The sequence below is a fragment of the Pteropus medius genome, unplaced genomic scaffold (genome assembly GCF_902729225.1).
Source record: "Pteropus medius unplaced genomic scaffold, Ma_sr-lr_union100, whole genome shotgun sequence".
In the NCBI taxonomy this organism is placed as follows: domain Eukaryota; kingdom Metazoa; phylum Chordata; class Mammalia; order Chiroptera; family Pteropodidae; genus Pteropus; species Pteropus medius.
Genome location: NW_024352839.1, coordinates 1,013,419 through 1,031,418, shown reverse-complemented (window position 1 = coordinate 1,031,418; position 18,000 = coordinate 1,013,419). Strand labels below are relative to the sequence as shown.

At 51.2% G+C, this 18,000-nt stretch overlaps 1 protein-coding gene across 1 annotated transcript; it reads right to left on the bottom strand.

Moving 5' to 3' along the window:
• Window positions 1-2,043: 2,043 nt before the first annotated feature.
• On the bottom strand, window positions 2,044-16,427 carry DMKN (dermokine). Its single transcript, XM_039850114.1, has 19 exons — window positions 15,775-16,427; window positions 15,282-15,497; window positions 15,118-15,171; window positions 14,776-14,826; window positions 14,497-14,606; window positions 13,060-13,123; window positions 12,766-12,816; window positions 10,609-10,662; window positions 9,689-9,739; window positions 9,522-9,569; window positions 9,295-9,342; window positions 6,987-7,043; window positions 6,598-6,645; window positions 4,664-4,711; window positions 4,523-4,564; window positions 4,121-4,189; window positions 3,027-3,050; window positions 2,874-2,921; window positions 2,044-2,337 (listed from the first exon to the last, which is right to left on the bottom strand). Exons 1-18 carry the CDS (start codon window positions 16,171-16,173, stop codon window positions 2,874-2,876), a joined length of 1,482 nt encoding a protein of 493 aa, XP_039706048.1. The 5' UTR covers window positions 16,174-16,427; the 3' UTR covers window positions 2,044-2,337.
• Between the last annotated feature and the right edge of the window lie 1,573 nt (window positions 16,428-18,000).

The window sequence follows — 18,000 nt, the reverse complement described above, 5'->3', positions numbered from 1 at the left end:
ATCGCCCAGCAAATCTGGTCTCTTCCTTTGCCGCCCACCCTTTGTCCTTGTGTACCCTTTGCTTAAACTTCTACCAGGAAGACTTCCTGGACTGCTCCCACTTAATTCTGATACCTCCTTCCAGTCTGTAATTCACAAATATTTATTAAACAGCCATTTTGGCTCTTGGTGCTGGGAATTGGCACCTGTCCTGTGGAGCTTATGTTCCAGTAGAGGAAACAGATCAAAATCTAACCAAAAAAAAGGAAACAAGATAATTTCAGAGAATGATAAATTCTGTGGAGAAGCTAAAACAGGGTGATGCTATAATGATTGCATAGTTATCCTTGGCTGAGCTGGTTTGAGAGGGACATTTGAATTTAGACCTAAAGCAGTTAAAGCTCCAAACTTCTGAAGATCTTGGGTTCCAGAGGCAGATAACAGCAGTATCCCCGAGGGCCTTTCCCAGCAGGTCCGGATGACATTGGAGAGGGAAGCCGGAGCCCGATCATCCCGAGCCATGGTGGGGAGTTGAGATTTTATTCCAGGGCTAGCGAAAAGTTTGTGGAGGATTCTGAGCAGTCATGGGAGAATGGATTTTAGGGGAAAAAATGAAAGGATGTCAGGAAGCTGCTTCAGAGGTTCAAGCTGGAGAAAGAGGTGGCCTGCCCTTCTTTAGAGTCCTTTACACAGGAGGGCCTTAGCCTGCTTCAGGTGGTACTTTAAACTTTAAAGGGCTGCTTTCAGCCCTGTGGACTGGGAATGACCCAAGAACCCAGAACCATGTTGACCACCTCAGCTTCCCTTTCAATCCCTCAGGGACTGGCTTGAGGAGACGGGAGTTCCCGCTATCTCTGAAGAGTCACCCACACCCCCGGAAGCTAGCTGTCAGTCAGCCCTGGGACAGCTGTGGTCTCCTCCTTGTGGCCACAGGAGGTAGTGCAAGGCTCCCTGCATGGTTGAAGCTGAAGATAAATGCAAAGCAGTAGCCCCAGCTTAGGGACGTAAGTGGGAGGAGGATGCAGAGCGAAGGAGTAGTCCTCTTTCTCCCAGTCGGCTGGGTTTGATCAAATCAGTTTCCCCAAGTCCATTTTGGGCCCGATTTCTTTCATTTCTTCATCAACTATTTGCGGCCTGCCCCACACTGTGCCAGGCCCTGTGCCAGGCCCTGTGCCAAGCACTGGGGTTGGAACAGTTACCAAAGCAGATGGGTCATGCCCTCAGGAAACGTGCAATCGCAGAGGCGGTCACTTAGGCTGGCAGGGTGTTTCAGGTCCTCCTTTTAGTCCTTACGCCCCATGGGGATATGAGATAAGGAATGAGTGATGGGGGCTCCTTAATATGGACATACACGATGACCTCAATGGGGCTTTGGCTCAGAGACTCTAACTGTTGACTCTCCAGCCGTGTCCTCAGGGCTCCTCGGCTTATGATAAGCCTAGGCTCAGCCTGCGCCCAGAACCTCTGCCTTTCTCATCGGCACATTACTGGAGAAGTGTTCCGCTGCCCCTCTGCATCCTGGAGGCACAGGGCCACTGCACGTGATAAGGTGTTGGAGATGAGCCACTTCCTGCAGCTTCCTGCACACATCGACCCAACCATGCCCTCATCCAGCCTTCAGTGCACTTACGAAGCCACAACATATTCTCTACCCACCTCTCACTCTTGTTCCTGCCCCCACCCGTCCTCTCTGGGACAGATCTCCTCTCTTTGAACAATCTCTTTATTCCCACCTTCTGATTTGAATAGCTCCCTCATTGCATTTTCGGGCTAGCAAACACCTATGACTGCTTCAAGGGCAGTAAGCATGGTGTTCAAATGTAGGTTAGGTGAAAGTCTTTTTTTAAAGATAGAGAAACTGAGGCCCAGTGATATCAGCTGGCTACTTCTTGTCAGGACTACCCAGGTCCTGTCTCTCTCAGCCCACCGTTTTGTAGGCCACTCTCAGGAGGAAGACAGATTATCTGCTCCTAAATCACTCTTCCATCCTCTCCGACCTCGGCCATCGGTATAGTATTAAAGAACAAGATTTGAGAGCCTTCAAGAAACAAGATTCATGTTTTATTTCCGTAGAAAACCTCAAAAGTAGGAAGTTCCTCCTGAAGAATTGCCACAGTGACTTCAAGTCACAAAACGGAGTAGGTAAAGAAAGTATCTGTTTTCCGATGAGGCTGGTGGTCAAGGAGACACCGCACGGGGTGGGAAGCAACAAGGCACAGACAGACTGGTCTCAACCTCGAAGGAGGTGTCAGCGCCCAGACCAAGCCTGGCGCAGAGAGAGAGCTGGGGGAGGGGCGCGGTCAGGTTCCTCATCAACTGGCATTCTTCAGGGCCTCGGCTGTGGTTGGAAGTAATTTTCTAGAAGAAAAGAAAAGAGCAAATGGTAGAATGTGGCTGCTCCTAAATCTGTTGAAATCGAGTATCCTTGCTGCCAGCGTCTGCGTTCCCACGGTCCCTCTGTGTCTTACCAATCTGACCTGCCGTTCCCCTCGTTTTGCTATCCTCTAAAACAGAGTGTGTGGCTCCGCCAAGTTAATCCATTACTTCTTCCTTGCTGGTGACTCAGTTCTTCTTTTTGCCTCTGATCCTTTACACCTGAAAGGCTCACCTCTCTGCAGTCACCCTGCCCCCCGCAATTCCTATTCCGGTCCCTCTCCTTCACCTAGTGTGTCATTCTGTCCCTTCGTGGTCCCTCCTCCGTCAGGCCTGCACTCAGCACTCAGAGGGTGCTTTTCGAGTCAGTCGTTTCTTATGAGCTTTTCCCCACAACCCTCGCGGGGCTGTCCTCCTCAGTGCCTTTAGAGCATCCACCCAGAACAAAGGAGATGCCACGATCCCAGCCCTGCCCCCAGGTGACAGTGCCTCAGCACCTGGATGCAGCTCCTGACACTCACCTACCAAAACTTCACCCACTGCAGCAGGCCAGGTTGTGCCCGGGAAGCCTGCAGGACAAGGAGAGTGACTGAGTGGACGTCGCACAGTCCCCTGCACCTCTGGCCTCAAACCCCTTCTCTCACAAGCCCGATTTTCTTTGCCCCAGTACTTACGGAGGAAGAAAGCGTGACTCCTCCCTGTAAAGAGATCAGAGGAGGTAACGTGAGGGCTACAGTGACCTCTCTGTACTCTGCCATGTCCTCAGGCCTCAGGAAGGGCCCAGTGACTGGGGCAGGCTCAGACCAGGATTATCTCAAAGGTCCTGTGGTCTGAACTGTGGACATTCAGCCCGTGGAATCTGTTTCATGGCAGATTTATCATCCGAAGTACATTTTATCCAAGATGATACTGAATGTGGTCCCTGAGCACACACAGCCCCTGGGAGTGAGGGAAAATAGGTAGGTCTCCCTCTGCCTGCGGGGTGGATGGCAATTAGCCACAAATAATTGGCGAAGTAGACACCCACAGGTAATATGAACTGCCTCTTCACCTCCTCTCAGTCAGCAGAACTGCTGACCTCTCAGTGGGAGGCCTCTCCCCAAGGGCAGGGCTATATTCTGAAAGGTGGAGGGAATACCACCTGTTTTTAATTCATCAGCCCAATGAGTACTTAGCACATTTACTTACTGAACTTATAAGATTGCTTTCTTTGCAACTGAATGCAACAAAATTCTCAAATGTTTTTCCTTTTATTTCCTTTACGGAATGAAGCATTCATTTTCCCACCAGCCAGCAGTTCCTGGGCTAGCTCTGCCTAAGTGCCAGTCCACCTTCTTCCCCCCTCCCACTCATTCCCTTCCCGCTACCCACAAAAGGTCAGCGGTTAAAGAGGTATAGAGCAGAAACCACAAAGAAAGGCTGTTTGTTCCACCATGTGTCATGTGATTTTTTTTTTTTTTAGAATATATGTTTATCTTTGGGAGGATATCGGTTCCCAGTTTTCTCCATGGCATATGATGCAGCTACTGCTCCCTTGTAACGTGTTCTGAGTGGGCGGGTGTGAAGAGCACTGGACCTTCTACCCTCCACTTCCAAATTGTTCTCAGGGAGCCGGAGTCTCTCCACGAAGGGGTGGAGAGACATGACTTTCAAAATGAACAGGACTTGGCTTCAGCCATCCCACGTAGAGGACCCTGGTAGCAAAAGCCTCCCACGCTTACCCCCATGCAGAGACTCCCACTGTAAACAGGGCAGTTGCATGTCTTACCTTAGCAGGGATCTTGGCTGGGTACTGCCCACCAGAGGCAGTAGGATATGCCTGCTGGTTATAATTGTTCTACGGCAGAAAACAGGGGTGGGGGTGGGGCTCAGGACAGAAGGTATGAAGGCGTTTTGCTCTGGAAAACGCCCCGCCTCCCTGCCCTAGCCGGACCCTCTCAAAGCCCCTGCCTTCTCCCCTCCTTGGGTCATGTGTTTTCTTTTCTAGAATCTCCTTCAGCCGGCCAGAGCCCACACTCTCACTTCATTTTGTGTTCTTAGCCCAAATGGCCCCGCTTCCTTCCCTCGCTACCTCTTCCAACTCCTTCCAAGTGTTACTTGGAAGGGGAAAGAAGGAGACCAAGGATATAAGCGAGGTCTAAATCAGGAGGTCGCATGGCAGATATCGTACCTTAGAAGTTACAGCTGCTACCTCTTGCCATCCTGCACCAGGCTGAGAAAATTAGAGTGGCGGAGTGAATTTCTGGTTGGCCAGACTCAGGAACAAGAGAGGGACCAAGAGCCTACAAGATCAGTCTGAAGGCAGACTTACCTGACCAGCACCGCCCGCCCTCTTCTGGAGTGATGATGCATTGGCACCCTGTAAGGAAGAGGGAGTCACGGTTAGGGCGTCCCGGTTCTTCAGGCCTGGCCAGCCTTGCAAGACTCCAGCACCCTGCTGCCTAGGGTCTGCCCTCCTTGTGGAGCACCAGCACCCCACCTACCCCACCCCACCCCACCCCTCTCAGTGGTCCCTGATAAATGCTGCCTACAGAGAGGGCAGTGAGCCTGGAGGAAACTAATGACCCAAATAGATGCAGGACAGATTTCCACACTTAGTGTTAGGGAGAAAGGGTAGAGAACTGGCTGTGGCAATACCACCCCCACCCAGGCATCTGGAGCATTAGCAGGCTGGCCTGAGATGGCGCTAGAATGACAAATGAGTGGTGCCCACACAGGCTCCCCTGGGGCAGACCCAGGCCCCTCAGCCTCAGCCCACCTTTTGCTGATACCAAACCCTGCTCCCCTCATAGGCCCTTTGATTCCTGTTCACAAACACTGTTCTCTACAGGGTCCTTGGAAAAACGGGCTGTTATCCACAGAGGCAAAGCGTTAGCTCTGGGTCAAAGAGAAAGAAAGGGGAGATGTACAAGAGAGCAGATGGAGCCACGTAAGACACACTGCGGATGCGCTTGCCGCTTACCCTTCCCTGAGCAAGGCAAGGGGATGTTTCTAAGCAGTAGGAGAGAAGTTTAGCTTCTGCCATCATCACTTCTCTACAAGGAACCCTACCGCCACCAGCCCCCCCTACCACACACACACACACGCACACACACACAATACAAACGCACAGTTAAGATGTTCTTCCTAACTCCACCTTATCCACCCTAAACACACTGCGGCACACATCCCTGCGCGTACACACATCGCAGTATTTTATCACAACACATGCACATGCACGCGCACACACACACACACGCACAGTTAAGATGTTCTTCCTAACTCCATCTTATCCACCCCCTACACACACACACACATGCACGGTTAAGATGTTCTTCCTAACTCCGCCTTATCCACATCTGACATTGACTTTTAATTCCACTGTTACCCTAGTACTGAGGTCACAAACTAGTTGACCCCAGGCCTCCAGACATTTTTTTGCTTGGTATGCATTTCTAATTAAATTCATTATGAGCAATTAAAAATCAGATTTCTAACTTTTCCTGAAGAATCAGGTGACATGGCCACACTGGTGCTACATGAGTACATGACAGCACTCAGCTGGAAGGTCTTGACCTCCCCCTTTGCATGGCCCCGCCTGTCCAATCTCAAGTGTCTGGCCCATGTAGATGAGTGAGTGAGCAACTCTTGCCTCGGTGCCCAAGGGTCCTGATTCCCAAAGGCCACTGGCCATGCAGACTCAAGGTATGGCTTTCTGGAAGACCCAGAGGTCCTGTCTACCCTTCCCAGAACCCTGCATCTGCCTGCACTTAATGATGACCTGAATCCCTTACCCCCCATATTTCCTGTTTCCTTTCAGCTTTCCTCCCTAGTGCCCCCCTTTTTAGTTCTGAGGTCCCTCCCTCTTCCCCACCTCATGGTCCCCACCACCCGCTCACCCTGCAGTACCCACCAAGCTGGGGCTCCCTCGGAGCCAGGCCACGCCCAGCAGGAGCAGCAGCAAAGCAGAGACAGTAGCCAGCTTCATGTTCCTACACCTGTGAGTGCCCTAACTCTTGGCCTGAGCTTTTATCCTAGGGAGGACCTGCCACCCTGCTCCTTCAGTGACTCACAGCTTCTCTCTCCCACCCCACCCCCACTGAGCATTGCATAAAGAGAAAAGTGGGAAGAGAGGGAGGCGCCCTCCCTCAGCAGAAAGGATAAGGAACTGGGACAGAAACTAGAAGCCACTGCCAAGTTCCCAGAACCCCATGTCCCCAGATCTGGGCTTCGCGACCCCGAAATGAGAGGTTTTGTCGCCCTTACCTCAATAATTGCTTTCCAGTTCAGAAAAGGAGTGTTGTGTTTGAAATCCTGGAGGGAGAAGGAAAGATGAATGGGCCAAAGAGAGACAGAATTCAGAGGGTGATGTGTGGCAGCTTATTGGGAAAGTTTCAAGACCACATGCAAGAATGGGTTTTGGAGGCTGCATGTAGGTTGAGGTTAGGTGAAGATAAGCATATAAGAGATTGAGGGTATCAGAATTTCTGATGGTATCGGTGATAAGATTTGGGTGAGATTAACAATCTCAAAAATGAAAAGGGAGAATTTTGTGACAGGTAGACTGGAGCTGGGGTGGCTGCCTTGAGGGAAGAGGGGAGAGGGGACAGGATGACCAAGATTCCCAGCTCTTCAAAAAGCGAGAATCGTCCTACCTCCCAGAGTCGGCTGAAGTAGAGGAGAGCTCGAGTGCTGGGGGGTGGGACTTGGCCCTGTGGATGAAAGGTAGGGAGCAGGTTAGCAGGGAGCTTGACCCCTTGCTCATCTAAACCCCTACTCCTGCTCAGTCTTCAGAATTGCACGTGACCAAGGTTTAGGGGGAAGCTGGGTGTTTTTAGGAACCAGAAAACTATTTTTGGAAGCAGAGGAAGAGAGAAGCTAGATCTCTGGAGCCATTAAGCACCCTTCCTGCCCCCAGCACATACAGAGCATTCTTCTCTATCCCATTTTCTCAAGCCTCTGGCAGAACATAACTGCAGCAAAACCTCAGGACCAGAACTTGCCTGCAGAGCTTCCTGCCTTTTCACCTGCCATGCCACCTTCGGCATTTACCAAAGCTATGGGGCTGAAGTCAGCCCTTCCAAGACCCCCTGGGACGACAGTGGAGATGTAAGAAAGGAGCAGAGACCAGGAGTGTGGGGCAGCTAAGGTTTATTTCAAGGGCTAGTGTTGAGGTTAGTGGTGAGATAGTGTTGTTTTAAGAAGGGGTAGGGGACTCTCATCCATCTGGTAGTTCCTTTTCTGGAGGTCACGGGACGCGATAGCTCCTCTCGCCCTGGGCAAAGAAATAGGTTCTAAGAGGGAGCTCAAGGAATAGGACTTCAGGGTGTACTAGACCAAGACAAGGGTAGATTGGATCCCTGCTCCAGAAATCTGCAGGGACCTTTTCGTACACGGCTGTCATCCAATCAAATTCAGATATACCAGCTTGGGCTTGAAAACCCCCGTACCTTGCCAGGAACTGTCCTTAGTCCTTAGTCCTCACTCTGGAGGAAATCCTCAGCCCCCTCACCACACCCCTCACTGCGAAGGAGATGGGACTCTCCATTCTCCTCTCTGCCCAACTCTGTCCTGCCCCTCTTCGGAGATCTGCTCCTCCAAGAAGCTGCCCCAAATGAATCCTGCCTAATCCCAAGCACTGGCTTTACTGCTCCCCGTCCCCAGATGTGCAGAAACCCTTGGTTGTCTGTTCTGGCTCTCTGGAAGGTGCCTGTATGTGCCCTGGTTCCCTCATCAGACTCAAGTTCCCTATGCTTCCCCTGGTCTCCCCATGGCCCACAGTAAGGAGTCTTGCCCCTTCCAGAGACTGCTCTCTCTAAAACAGAAACGGTCTATTTTGTTCATCTAGTTCAATCGAATCTGAACTGTGCTGCAGCTGGGAACGTCTGTATGTCCTATCTTCCACTCCCCACTTAACCTCAAAGGGCAGACTTTGACTTTCCTGAGGTTTGGGCTGCCTCTTTGCCTCTGCCTACCACCATCCCCACCCCTACTTCCTGAAGGTTTTGGAGGGCATGATCCTAATCTTCATTCTATCAAGTTAAAGGTTAGGAACTCAATTGGTCAGAGAGGCCAGTTGGGTGGATAGAACGACTGTGATAGGCAGGGGGCATTTAGCTCTGAGAGAGCAAGCCACCATGGAAAGAAGCAGCTGCTGCTACTCAGTTCCAGTTTATTTCAGTCCCTGGAAAGGAGCCCACTGTTGCCAAATTTTTCCAGAAAAGCCTGGAACCCAAGTCATTCTGTGAAGTCTCTCAACTTTTAAACTTTGGCAACTAATTCGTTTTAAAAAATGGATCAAACAAAACACATCAGTGGGCTGCCAATTGCAGCTTCTAGAAGCCTTTGGTATTTGTTTGGATTGTTTATCTACCCTTATCTGCTCCTTCCAGTCCACTCCCTCTACTATTCTGATGTCACAACAGTCGGGCCAGGGGTTCCCCTGCAAGGAGGAAGGCGAAAGGGGTTCTGGGCCCCAAGTGTCTCCTGAGGTTATGTATGCACAGGGCACTCATCCAGTCCACAGAAGATCTTTGCTTCCTCCTTCCCTCTACTGCCAGCATCAGTCCTCATCTGGCCTTTCAGTTCCACCTGACTATGCAGTCCGTCCCCACCCGGCCTCTCTAGTTTCCTGAGGATGGTGCCTTCATACTCTTCCATTAACCTCCAGGTTTCAAAAGGGGAAACTGAGGCTCAGACTTGTTCAAGTCTGCATGTTAAGACACAAAAGAAGCCCATTCCTTCCTCATCCTCAACTCCCAGCTGTTTCCAAACTCCTCCTCTCTTTTCGGGTCTCTACTGTTCTTCCCCCCGCCCACCCTCCCTTTTTTTTTAGCACTGGCCAAAATGCTCTTAGTGGCCATCATCATTATTTTCCTGGATCATCAAGCAGAGGTTTAGCTTTCTTGTCTACATCCCTCTCCCACAAAGATCGAACACAATGGCCTTCCAACCCTTACTTACCTTGTTTATGGCGTCCCAGTTAATGAAACCCAGCTTGGATTTTAAGTTCTGCAGAGAAAAAAAAATGACCAAACTGGGTCCTATGTAATTGGCTCAGGGCCTCAGGAGCGAGAGGTCAAGGACCACTGCTGTTGGTTGTTATAGAAAGAGGACTTTATCCTGTGGGGCCAAGGGACAGGGTTTGGTTTTCCAAAAGAAAATGAGAAGAACAGACTCGCTGAACTCACCTTCCAGAAAGTGTCGAAGTCGAAGATCCCAGAAGATGTCTGAGAGTTCTAAGGAAACAATGAGAAATGGGATGAGAGTAAGAACCTACTCTGCGAGCAGGAGGCAGGGCTAGGAGCTATGGGTGTCAGGAGATCCCTGCCCAAGGCTGGGTGATACTTCCACTCACCAAGTTACTGATTCCACCAACAGCTTCACCTCCCCCATTGGACCCTTGCCCCTGGGTGGGGAAAAGGGAGGCTGATGTTCAAGGCTTATGCGTCCTGTCATGCACGCCAGCCCGTCTCTGCCTGCTCCCAGCCCGCCCACCACTGCCTTTGCTCAAGAGCAGTGTGCTCTCTGTAACTCGCCTCTCTGTTTTACACAGCACCTAAGAACCCCACCTCCAGAAAACCTTCCTGGAATGACTTGTTACTTGCTTCCTAGAATAACCCCACCCACTCCCTAATGTGTCCTACTATGCACCGAGCCCTGTGCCACATTCCTATGTGGCGATGTCTCCATTTTATGGATGAGGAAATTGAAACTTAGAGCTGTCCAGCAGCTTGCCTCAAGATCTGTCTCCACATTAGACTCCTGTGTCTGGACCCTGAACCATCTTGGCCTGGTTATGATGCAGAGAGCTCTGCAGTAACTGAGGGTGAGCAAGTTGGGCTTTGTCGTCCCCATTTTACCCAAGAGGAAGCCCAGGCTCAGAAAGGTCAACCAACTTGCCTAAAGACACACAGATGACAAGTGATCCAGCTGGCATTTGAACCCCCATTTCTAACTCAAAGTTTACTGCTTTTCCACTTCTCAACACTGCCTTCTTAAGTTTGGTTTCAAAAACTATCCTCCTGGCCATTTTTGTTATTTTTGGCTGTTTTTTCCCTCACAGAAGTAATGGCTGTGATTGCAGTTGGAAAGAGGGAGAGAATAGATAAATCGAGGACGATGGGGATCCCAGACCCCCATTTGGCCTCCTGATGGTCACATGACACAAGTTCAGAGCAGCTTGCAAGAAACTGACATTTCTGTTTCTTTTCCCAGGCCTTTGGCACTCTGTCCCCATATTCTGCCACCCCTTCTCCTAAAGCCATCCCTGCTCACCTGGTAATTGCCTTGGGAGCCCCCAACGAGGCGACTGCTCTCCTTGCTTATCTCCTGAGAAGAGAGAAAATGGAGAAGAGTTGGCAGAGGAGGCAGGCAGGATGAAAGGGCAGGATAGCAGGATGTAGGTGAGAAATTCCTGAATCAGGGGACTGAGAGGTAAGCATGACCGAGGACTTCCTAGGATCCCTAGAGTGATCCATCTCTCTGGGTAACTCTATCATCCCTGGCAAATCTTGTTTTACCCCCTTGTGGATCAGGTTTTTGCTCATTTACAATGCTTATTGGTACCATAACCACCTGTTTCTATTCGTGTTTACAAGCTGCCCAATAAGAAGGGCCTTGGCCACCAATGTATCTGAATTCTCCCCTGGCATTGAGGCAGGAGCCAGACAGGCTGTTGGAATGAACTGATTCAAACTGCAGGATCCAGTGCGGGCTGATGTTCTGCATTGGTCAGAATGGTGACGCCAGCTGGAGAGTCAGTGGGAACTGAGGTGGCGTGGAAGTAAACTGCCTAGTGCCCACCTACATGAGACGTAGTCTCCTCTTGAGTCCTGCTTTCACCTTTTGGTGTGAATCCCAGACCCACCAGTACCTCCTCATTCCCAGAGCTAAAATTTAGACCAGGCCAGGATGCGGAATTATCTGTTCTGTTAATTTTGCTGCTGGAGAGCTGACTTCCAGCCACTTAGTGCTGCCACAGTCCCTATTCTCAAGACCTGTTGGTCTCCTTACCCTGACATCACCAAAGCTGCTGGGGTCTCTCTGTCCTCCTCTGATCTGAGGGATGAAACACAAATCTTTGTTTTAGATTCTAGGCCCATTCCTGCAAATGTATGTATGATATAACACAATTCTTCTTAAAATCCTAATGAAATTCTATTTTGGAGCTTGTCAAAGTCATCTTGAAGCTCATTTGGAAGAATAAATGCGTAAGAATAGGTAAGATAACAGGAAAATTTAAGCAGCCCTGACTTGTATTGGCAGATATTAATGTACCATAGAGCTACCATAGATAAAGCAGAATGGTTGCCGTCCCAGAATAGATGAAGTGAATGAACAAAATAGAACTCCCGGAAGCACTCCCTAAATATTAAGGTATTTTAAAGTGATGTTCTAAATCAGTGGTAGAAATGATTCAATACACAAACTGGGAGTACCAGTTAAGTTTGGGGGTGAAAAACTTAGTTATACTTTATCAATTTCCTCCCTTCTGTTTTTATCTGATTTTCCCCTCATAAGGGTACACACAAGTCTGATCTAAAGTGTAGGGTCTGCCTAGTTGAATCGAGGAGTGGGACTAGACAGTATACAGCCAAATAAAGTCCAGATGGATTAAAGAGTTAAATTTTAAAATGAAATTATAGAAGTATTAGTAGTGCTAGAAAAAAATAAAGACCTTTAGTTTCAAGAGCAGAAACCATACAAGACTGTGGTTATGTAAAGAACTAGAAATAGAGTTACGAACTGGGAGTTTTCTGAAAACCTGTCAATCCGTAAAGGGTTAGTAAACCCAGTATTTGAGGAGCTCTTCAGAAAGCCTTGTCAACATAGCACCACAGACCGTGCTCCTCACCCTGCAGGTCACACGCCAGGGCATGGAGCAGCAACGTCAGTCTCACCCGGATCTTGGTAGAAACCAGACTCTCAGCCCCACCCCAAAGCTGCTGAGTCAGAACCTGCCTTTTCACAAGACCCCTAGGTGATCTGGGTGGACGTTGGCTTCACAATTCCTCTGTCAGCGCTGCAGGTGCTGACAGAAAGCCCAAATTTCCAGAATAACTAAGAGGGGAATGTAGGCTTTCAAAACACCACTTCAAAACTCGGTCAAAGGGATCATTGAATTCTGTTCACTGGCCAGATATAGTATGATTGAAATGATTATGTTTCTAAAAGGACTGGTTTTCATACGATTTTTCAGAGCCCTATCTGTGATATACCCTATCTATGGTATATCACATAAGGACTTGCAATTAATTATTACTTTGGAGACTGTTAATAATTTTACGTGCTTGGTTTCCTCCTCTAAATTGTAAATTCCCCACAGACAGGGTAAGGATGGAGGTCAGAGTTAGGAGTAGGGCTCAGCGGAGCTACGATGAGTGGGCACAGCTGCAGTAATGAACTGTAGTTACGCCCAAGTTTGGCTCTCACCTGACCCCCAGATCCTCCAGAAACTCGGACTTCATTCCCTGAGTTGTCACACTGTGGGAGAGAGAAAGAGAAGAGCGTCTCTCAGTCCCCCGCTCCCCACCCCCAGACACTAATTCCAGCCCTCAATTGGTAGCATTTTAACCCCAAGGCTAGCCCATGTCTACCCCCCTCACTCAGCAGCAGTTCACCCCCATTCTCTGCCCTGGCTGTTGCTCTCCCATTATCTGAGGGGCCTTTTATTCTCCTTCCTACAATCGAGGGAGATCTATGCAGTTGTGAACACCAGACACTCACCCCGGGCTTATTTCCACCACCACTTCCGCCACTGCTACCTGAGGAAGAGCCAGCATTGTAGTTCTATGAGAGAAAACACACGTCAACCTGGTATCTTAAAAGGACTTGGAAGGGACCAATAGTTTCCAGCCATGTTGTATTTTCTTAACCTTCTCTCCCCAACCTCCACACCCTCCCATCTTTTAGCCAGTCAGTCACTGTGGGAAGTTATTCAGAGCACAGAGAAAGCAAGGCGTAGCCAACCGTATTCGGAAACGTAGGATACTTTGGGGATTCTGAGCTGTTGCTCCCCAACCCCCACCGCATGCCAGGCCTCTGGAGCCTAAGTTCACAAAAGCCATGACCGTGGAGCCCGAGGGCAGGCTGGGGCTCCCTCTGCCCTGCCCCTGCCTCTCCTCTCCTCTCACGCTCTCCTCGAACATAGAAAGGGGATAGAGCCTCTAGAGTGTTTACCTGGGAGCCTAAGTATCTGCTTTGATCCAATTCCTAGAATTTTCTAAGGGTCACTTTTAGATGGGGGAAAAGCGGGTGGCACAAGGAGCAGTAAATCAAAGCAGCTTATGTTATCTGGCTCGTTCTAGTTGCTTCCCTCCTCTTGCCTGACACCTTTTCCAGACTGGTCCCCAAGGAAGCCAGCAGTGTGCTCTCTCTGCAGGCCCTCCTCTCGGAGCTGCCCCCTAATCCCGCTGCAGGTTGTGGTCCCTTCCCGGCGCTCTCACCAAAGTGCAGGGGCCTCATGTGTACGCTACGTATATTAGTTTGTCTGCACCACAGCTCTGTAAATGTCCTTAAGTCTCCACATGGGAGGGCTGGCCCCCATTCTCCTGATAGCGTCCTTAGCAAGTGTCATGATTTTCTGTGCCCACCTCTCTTCTTCCACCCATTATCCTCAGCTCTAGTCGGATTTGCCAAGTGGAACAGGGGCTAGACAGGAGGTAGAATATCTTCACCGTAATAGGGCAGAGATAAGGGTATAGAGTGATCGGAAGTAGGCAGGGCACCTCTTCTGGAGGAATCAGAGTGCTTGTACAAGGAATCCTGCTGGGAGGGCGGGATACATAACAACTGCCCGGGATGCCGCTCATCCCAGGCTGGCAGCTTTCAGGAAGACCTTGGAGTTTGTTTCCTCAGCAGGGACCCCCAGAGGCCTAAGCCTATCTCTGCCTTTAACAAAGGAGCAGAACTCACCGAGTTGCCCCCAGAATTAAGCTAGGACATTGTTGCCGGGGCTGCCACTGTTGCCCACCACTCGCGCCGTTTCGCCACCACTGTTGCCGAAGTGTTGCCGCCGCGATTGGTGCCACGCCACCATCAAGTTATCGAAGCCACCACTGCCGCTTGTTAAGCATCTGCTGCTTGCTGCCGCTGCCACTTCACCACTGCCGCTTCGTTGCCACCATCTCGACGCGCCCGCCGCTAAGCGTTACTCACCACTCGCACGAGCCACCACTGCTGCTGCTGTCACGGCTGCCACCACCACTGCTGCCGCTGCTGCCACCACCACTGCTGCCGCTGCTGCCACCACCACTGCTGCTGCTTCCGCTTCCCTGAAGGGCAGGAAGAGACCAGAGCAAGGACTGAAAATGAGAACACCAAGATTTCTGCCCTCTGTCCCCTTCCTCTCTTGCTCGGGCATATTCCCTGCCCAGGCTGAGGGAAACAGAGTTTCTCTGTTTTCTCCCTGTGCCAAATGCCTCAGGTTGCCCATTCTTTTACCCCAGAGCTGCTGGAGCTTCCACCTGAGCCGGATGGTGGGGAGTTGGTGCACTGCAGAGGAAGAGAACAGGTGAGGTTTGAGACTTCAGTCAAAGCCATTGCCACAGGCCAGGTTCTCCTGCTCCTTATAGCTTGGCTTTCTTTCTCAGAATGTTTCTCCCTCATCCTCATCTAATTTCCTTCCCTTTCTTCCTTGCCTCCTTCCCACACCCTTCTCTTCCCTGGCCAATCTGCCTCACACTTCAAGCCCTTCCCTCCCTTGTCTTTCTTTCCTCTTGGTCTCTCCCACTTTCTATCACATGCACCCAGACACCCTCTTCTGCCCCAGACTCTTCCTCTTACCTCTGTATTTGAGTTGCCCCTCACTGAGCCATAACCAGGTTGGGCCACAGTTCCCTGCAGGGAGGGTGAGACTGAGTGTGGGATCTGAAGGACAAGGGAGGCATGGAGAGAGTGGGCTTGAAGAGAGGGAGGTGGCAGGATCAGGGCTGGGGCGCTTACTTTACCTGAGCATTGGTCCCCATGTTTTGTGACCCTCCGTTGCCTCCTTGGCCCCAGGAGCGTCCCAAAGAGTTGGTTCCAAAGCTGCCATCTGAGCCTCCAGGATGTCCAGGGCCCCAGGGAGTCCCTGAACCTCCAGGATTTCCCTGGCTGTGAGCTCCAAGGCCACCCTGAGAGCCAAAAGTGCCGTGGCCTCCAGATGGAGGTTGGCCATTGGTTCCCTGCAAGGACAACATGCCTGCACTTAGCGTGTTTTTCACTCTGTGATGAGGGGAGGGCAGGCAGAGCAACTAAGGTAGAGAGGAGCCAGAGCAAGACATAGGGAGAGGCAGGTAGAGACCCCAAGGTCGTGGAGGAAGGATGCATAACATGGAAGGAAACTGCCTCAGACAGCCACTAATAAGCTCCCCATTCATCCTTCCAAACAATTCTCAAGATTCTCAACCCAGCTGCCCACAGCCTCCCATTTCCACACCCAGCTTCCTTCCAGCCACTCACCGAAGCACCGTTGCTGCCAGGCATCCCCTGCCAGGAGCTGTGGACGCCATCTAGTCCATGTCGAATGATATTCTCAGCCTGTCTGCCAGCCTCACTCCCAGTGTTTCCAAGAGCATGGGCTGCTTCGCCAACCCCCTGGTGGATGGCCTCCCCAACCCTATGGCCAAAAGCATCTCCCACTGCCGGGCCCACGGCATCCCGGATTCCAGAGGGGGCTGCCTCTCCAGCCCCTTGGCCAAAGGCCTCTCCAATTCCATGGCTAATGGCATCTCCCACCCCATGTCCAATAGCCTCCCCAACACCTTGAGCGCTTGCCCCTGCATTTAGCAGTGGGCTAGCCTCTCCTCTGCCCAGGCACAGGGCCAGCAGGAGGCAGGCCAGAGACCCCCGCAACTTCATCTCTGTCTCGCTCCTTCTCTCTCCTGAGTGTCTTCCTCCCGCCCAAGCTTCCTTCTTCTTGCCCTTTTTCTTCCTCTGTGTCCGTGTGCCCTCCTGTGTTCTCTTCTTCCTCCCGACCTTGTTCTCCCTCCCTCTAGGTCTGCAGCCTTCTCTCTCCTTTCCCAGACTCCCCTGCCTTCCCACAGTCCTCCTCCCTGCCACTACTCCTTATACCATAGCTTGGGAGAAGGTGACAGGGCCGGGCAGCCCAGAGTCCCTCCCCACTAGTGTGACTCAGGGCCAGCCACCGATAGGGTAATGAGCTGTAATTGTGAGTCTGAGAGTCTGTGTTGAAACAGAGAGAGGGAGTCCATGCATCAGGGAGGTGGGGAGAAATGGAATGAGATAGGTACAAAAGTGTTTCAATTTCCCAACCCCAGGAATTTGGGGCACAGGGTGGGGATGGGGGCATCTGAGGAGATAGGCAGTTGGTATCTACTGGAGGCAGCGGGTAGAGGAGACTTTGGAGAAGGGAATCACAGTCAGGACCCCTCCAGGGAGCAAGGGTAGGGAACCCAGGGGAACAGGACCAATCCTAGGTGTAAGCCAGCCTAGGTCAGGGGACCAGAACAAGAGTCAGTTAGTTGCCTTTTCTTGGTCTTTCAATCAGTTTCAGTCAGCGTTTGCCTCTCCATCTCTCTCCTCTCCCATACTGCCACCTGAAGGTAACTGCTCTCACCCTCTTCCACACCTTCCAGCCCACAGAGAGCCTGGGAGCTGTGAAACTGGCCTCAGTCCTCAGTGGGGATCCCAGGCGTCCAGAAGGGAAGGGGCTGCGACCCTGAGAGTGGTCATAAGGGTGTCTCGGTTAGCATCCTGGTGGCTCTTGGCTGAGAAAACTGGGTGTGGAGCAGGATAGCTGGGTGGGTCAGCCACCCCCAGGGAATGAGTGGGAGGAAAAGACCTAGGGAGGGAGCAGCTGACCCAGGCACCCATCCTGTTTACCTGTCCTAGAGGAGACACGTGTGTGAGTTCATGGCCTCCTGGGAGGGCTGAGACTATATCAACTCACCCCACCCATCCCCCAGCTTCCCCCAGGGGCTAAGGCAGCACTGGCAAGGGAGAAGGGATCAGCGCCAGGGCAGGATCCCTAGATCATCAGCATGGCGCTTTCCCCAGTCCCAGCTCAGGACTAGAACTCAAGCATCCTCCCAGGTCTCATCCCTGCTTAGCAAGAGTGGTGGCTGCTACTCTACTCCCAGGAGCCCCCACGTCTTCCCACTTGCCACTGTCTCATATCACTGCAATTCATCACCCAGTTAGGAGGATCCAGTTTCCATCTACCTTTCTCAATGTCTCCCAGTCAGTCTCTCTCTCCACCCCAACATCCGCACCCCACCTTGTAACATTCAACACCTCTTACCATGTAAACACAATCCCTGTCTGTCCTCCGCAGCTACTACCTCCCTGTTATTCCATCTCTGACTTTTTAATGATGATAATGATGGTGGTGGTCATAATAATAATGATTGCAGCTCCAGTTTATCGAGTGCTTTCTATGTGCCCAGCGCTGGACTAAGGACCTTAAGGCCCGGGAAGATTGGTCTTATTACTACCCCGTTTAGAATCAGAGAACCTGGGGCTCAGAGAGGCCTTGGTGAATGTGTGGTAGCACCAAAACCAAGCCCAGGCCTGCCTCACCCCTAAGCCCTGGCTCCCAGCGTTTGCTATCATCCCAGTGTCTCAGACCTCCCCTGCTTCTCAAAGCCCTCATTCTTCCCCAGGTAGAATTGGTTTAGGTTTTGCCTTGGCACCTTGTGGAGGGGCAGAGAACAGGCGTAAAGCTGA

Coding starts and splice junctions, on each gene's coding strand:
- DMKN (XM_039850114.1), bottom strand. CDS start 16,173: ATGAAGTTGCGGGGGTCTCTGGCCTGCCTCCTGCTGGCCCTGTGCCTG. Junction 15,498..15,774: donor CTGGCAGCAACGGTGCTTCG/GTGAGTGGCTGG, acceptor TTGTCCTTGCAG/GGAACCAATGGCCAACCTCC. Junction 4,565..4,663: donor GGGCGGGCGGTGCTGGTCAG/GTAAGTCTGCCT, acceptor TAATTTTCTCAG/CCTGGTGCAGGATGGCAAGA.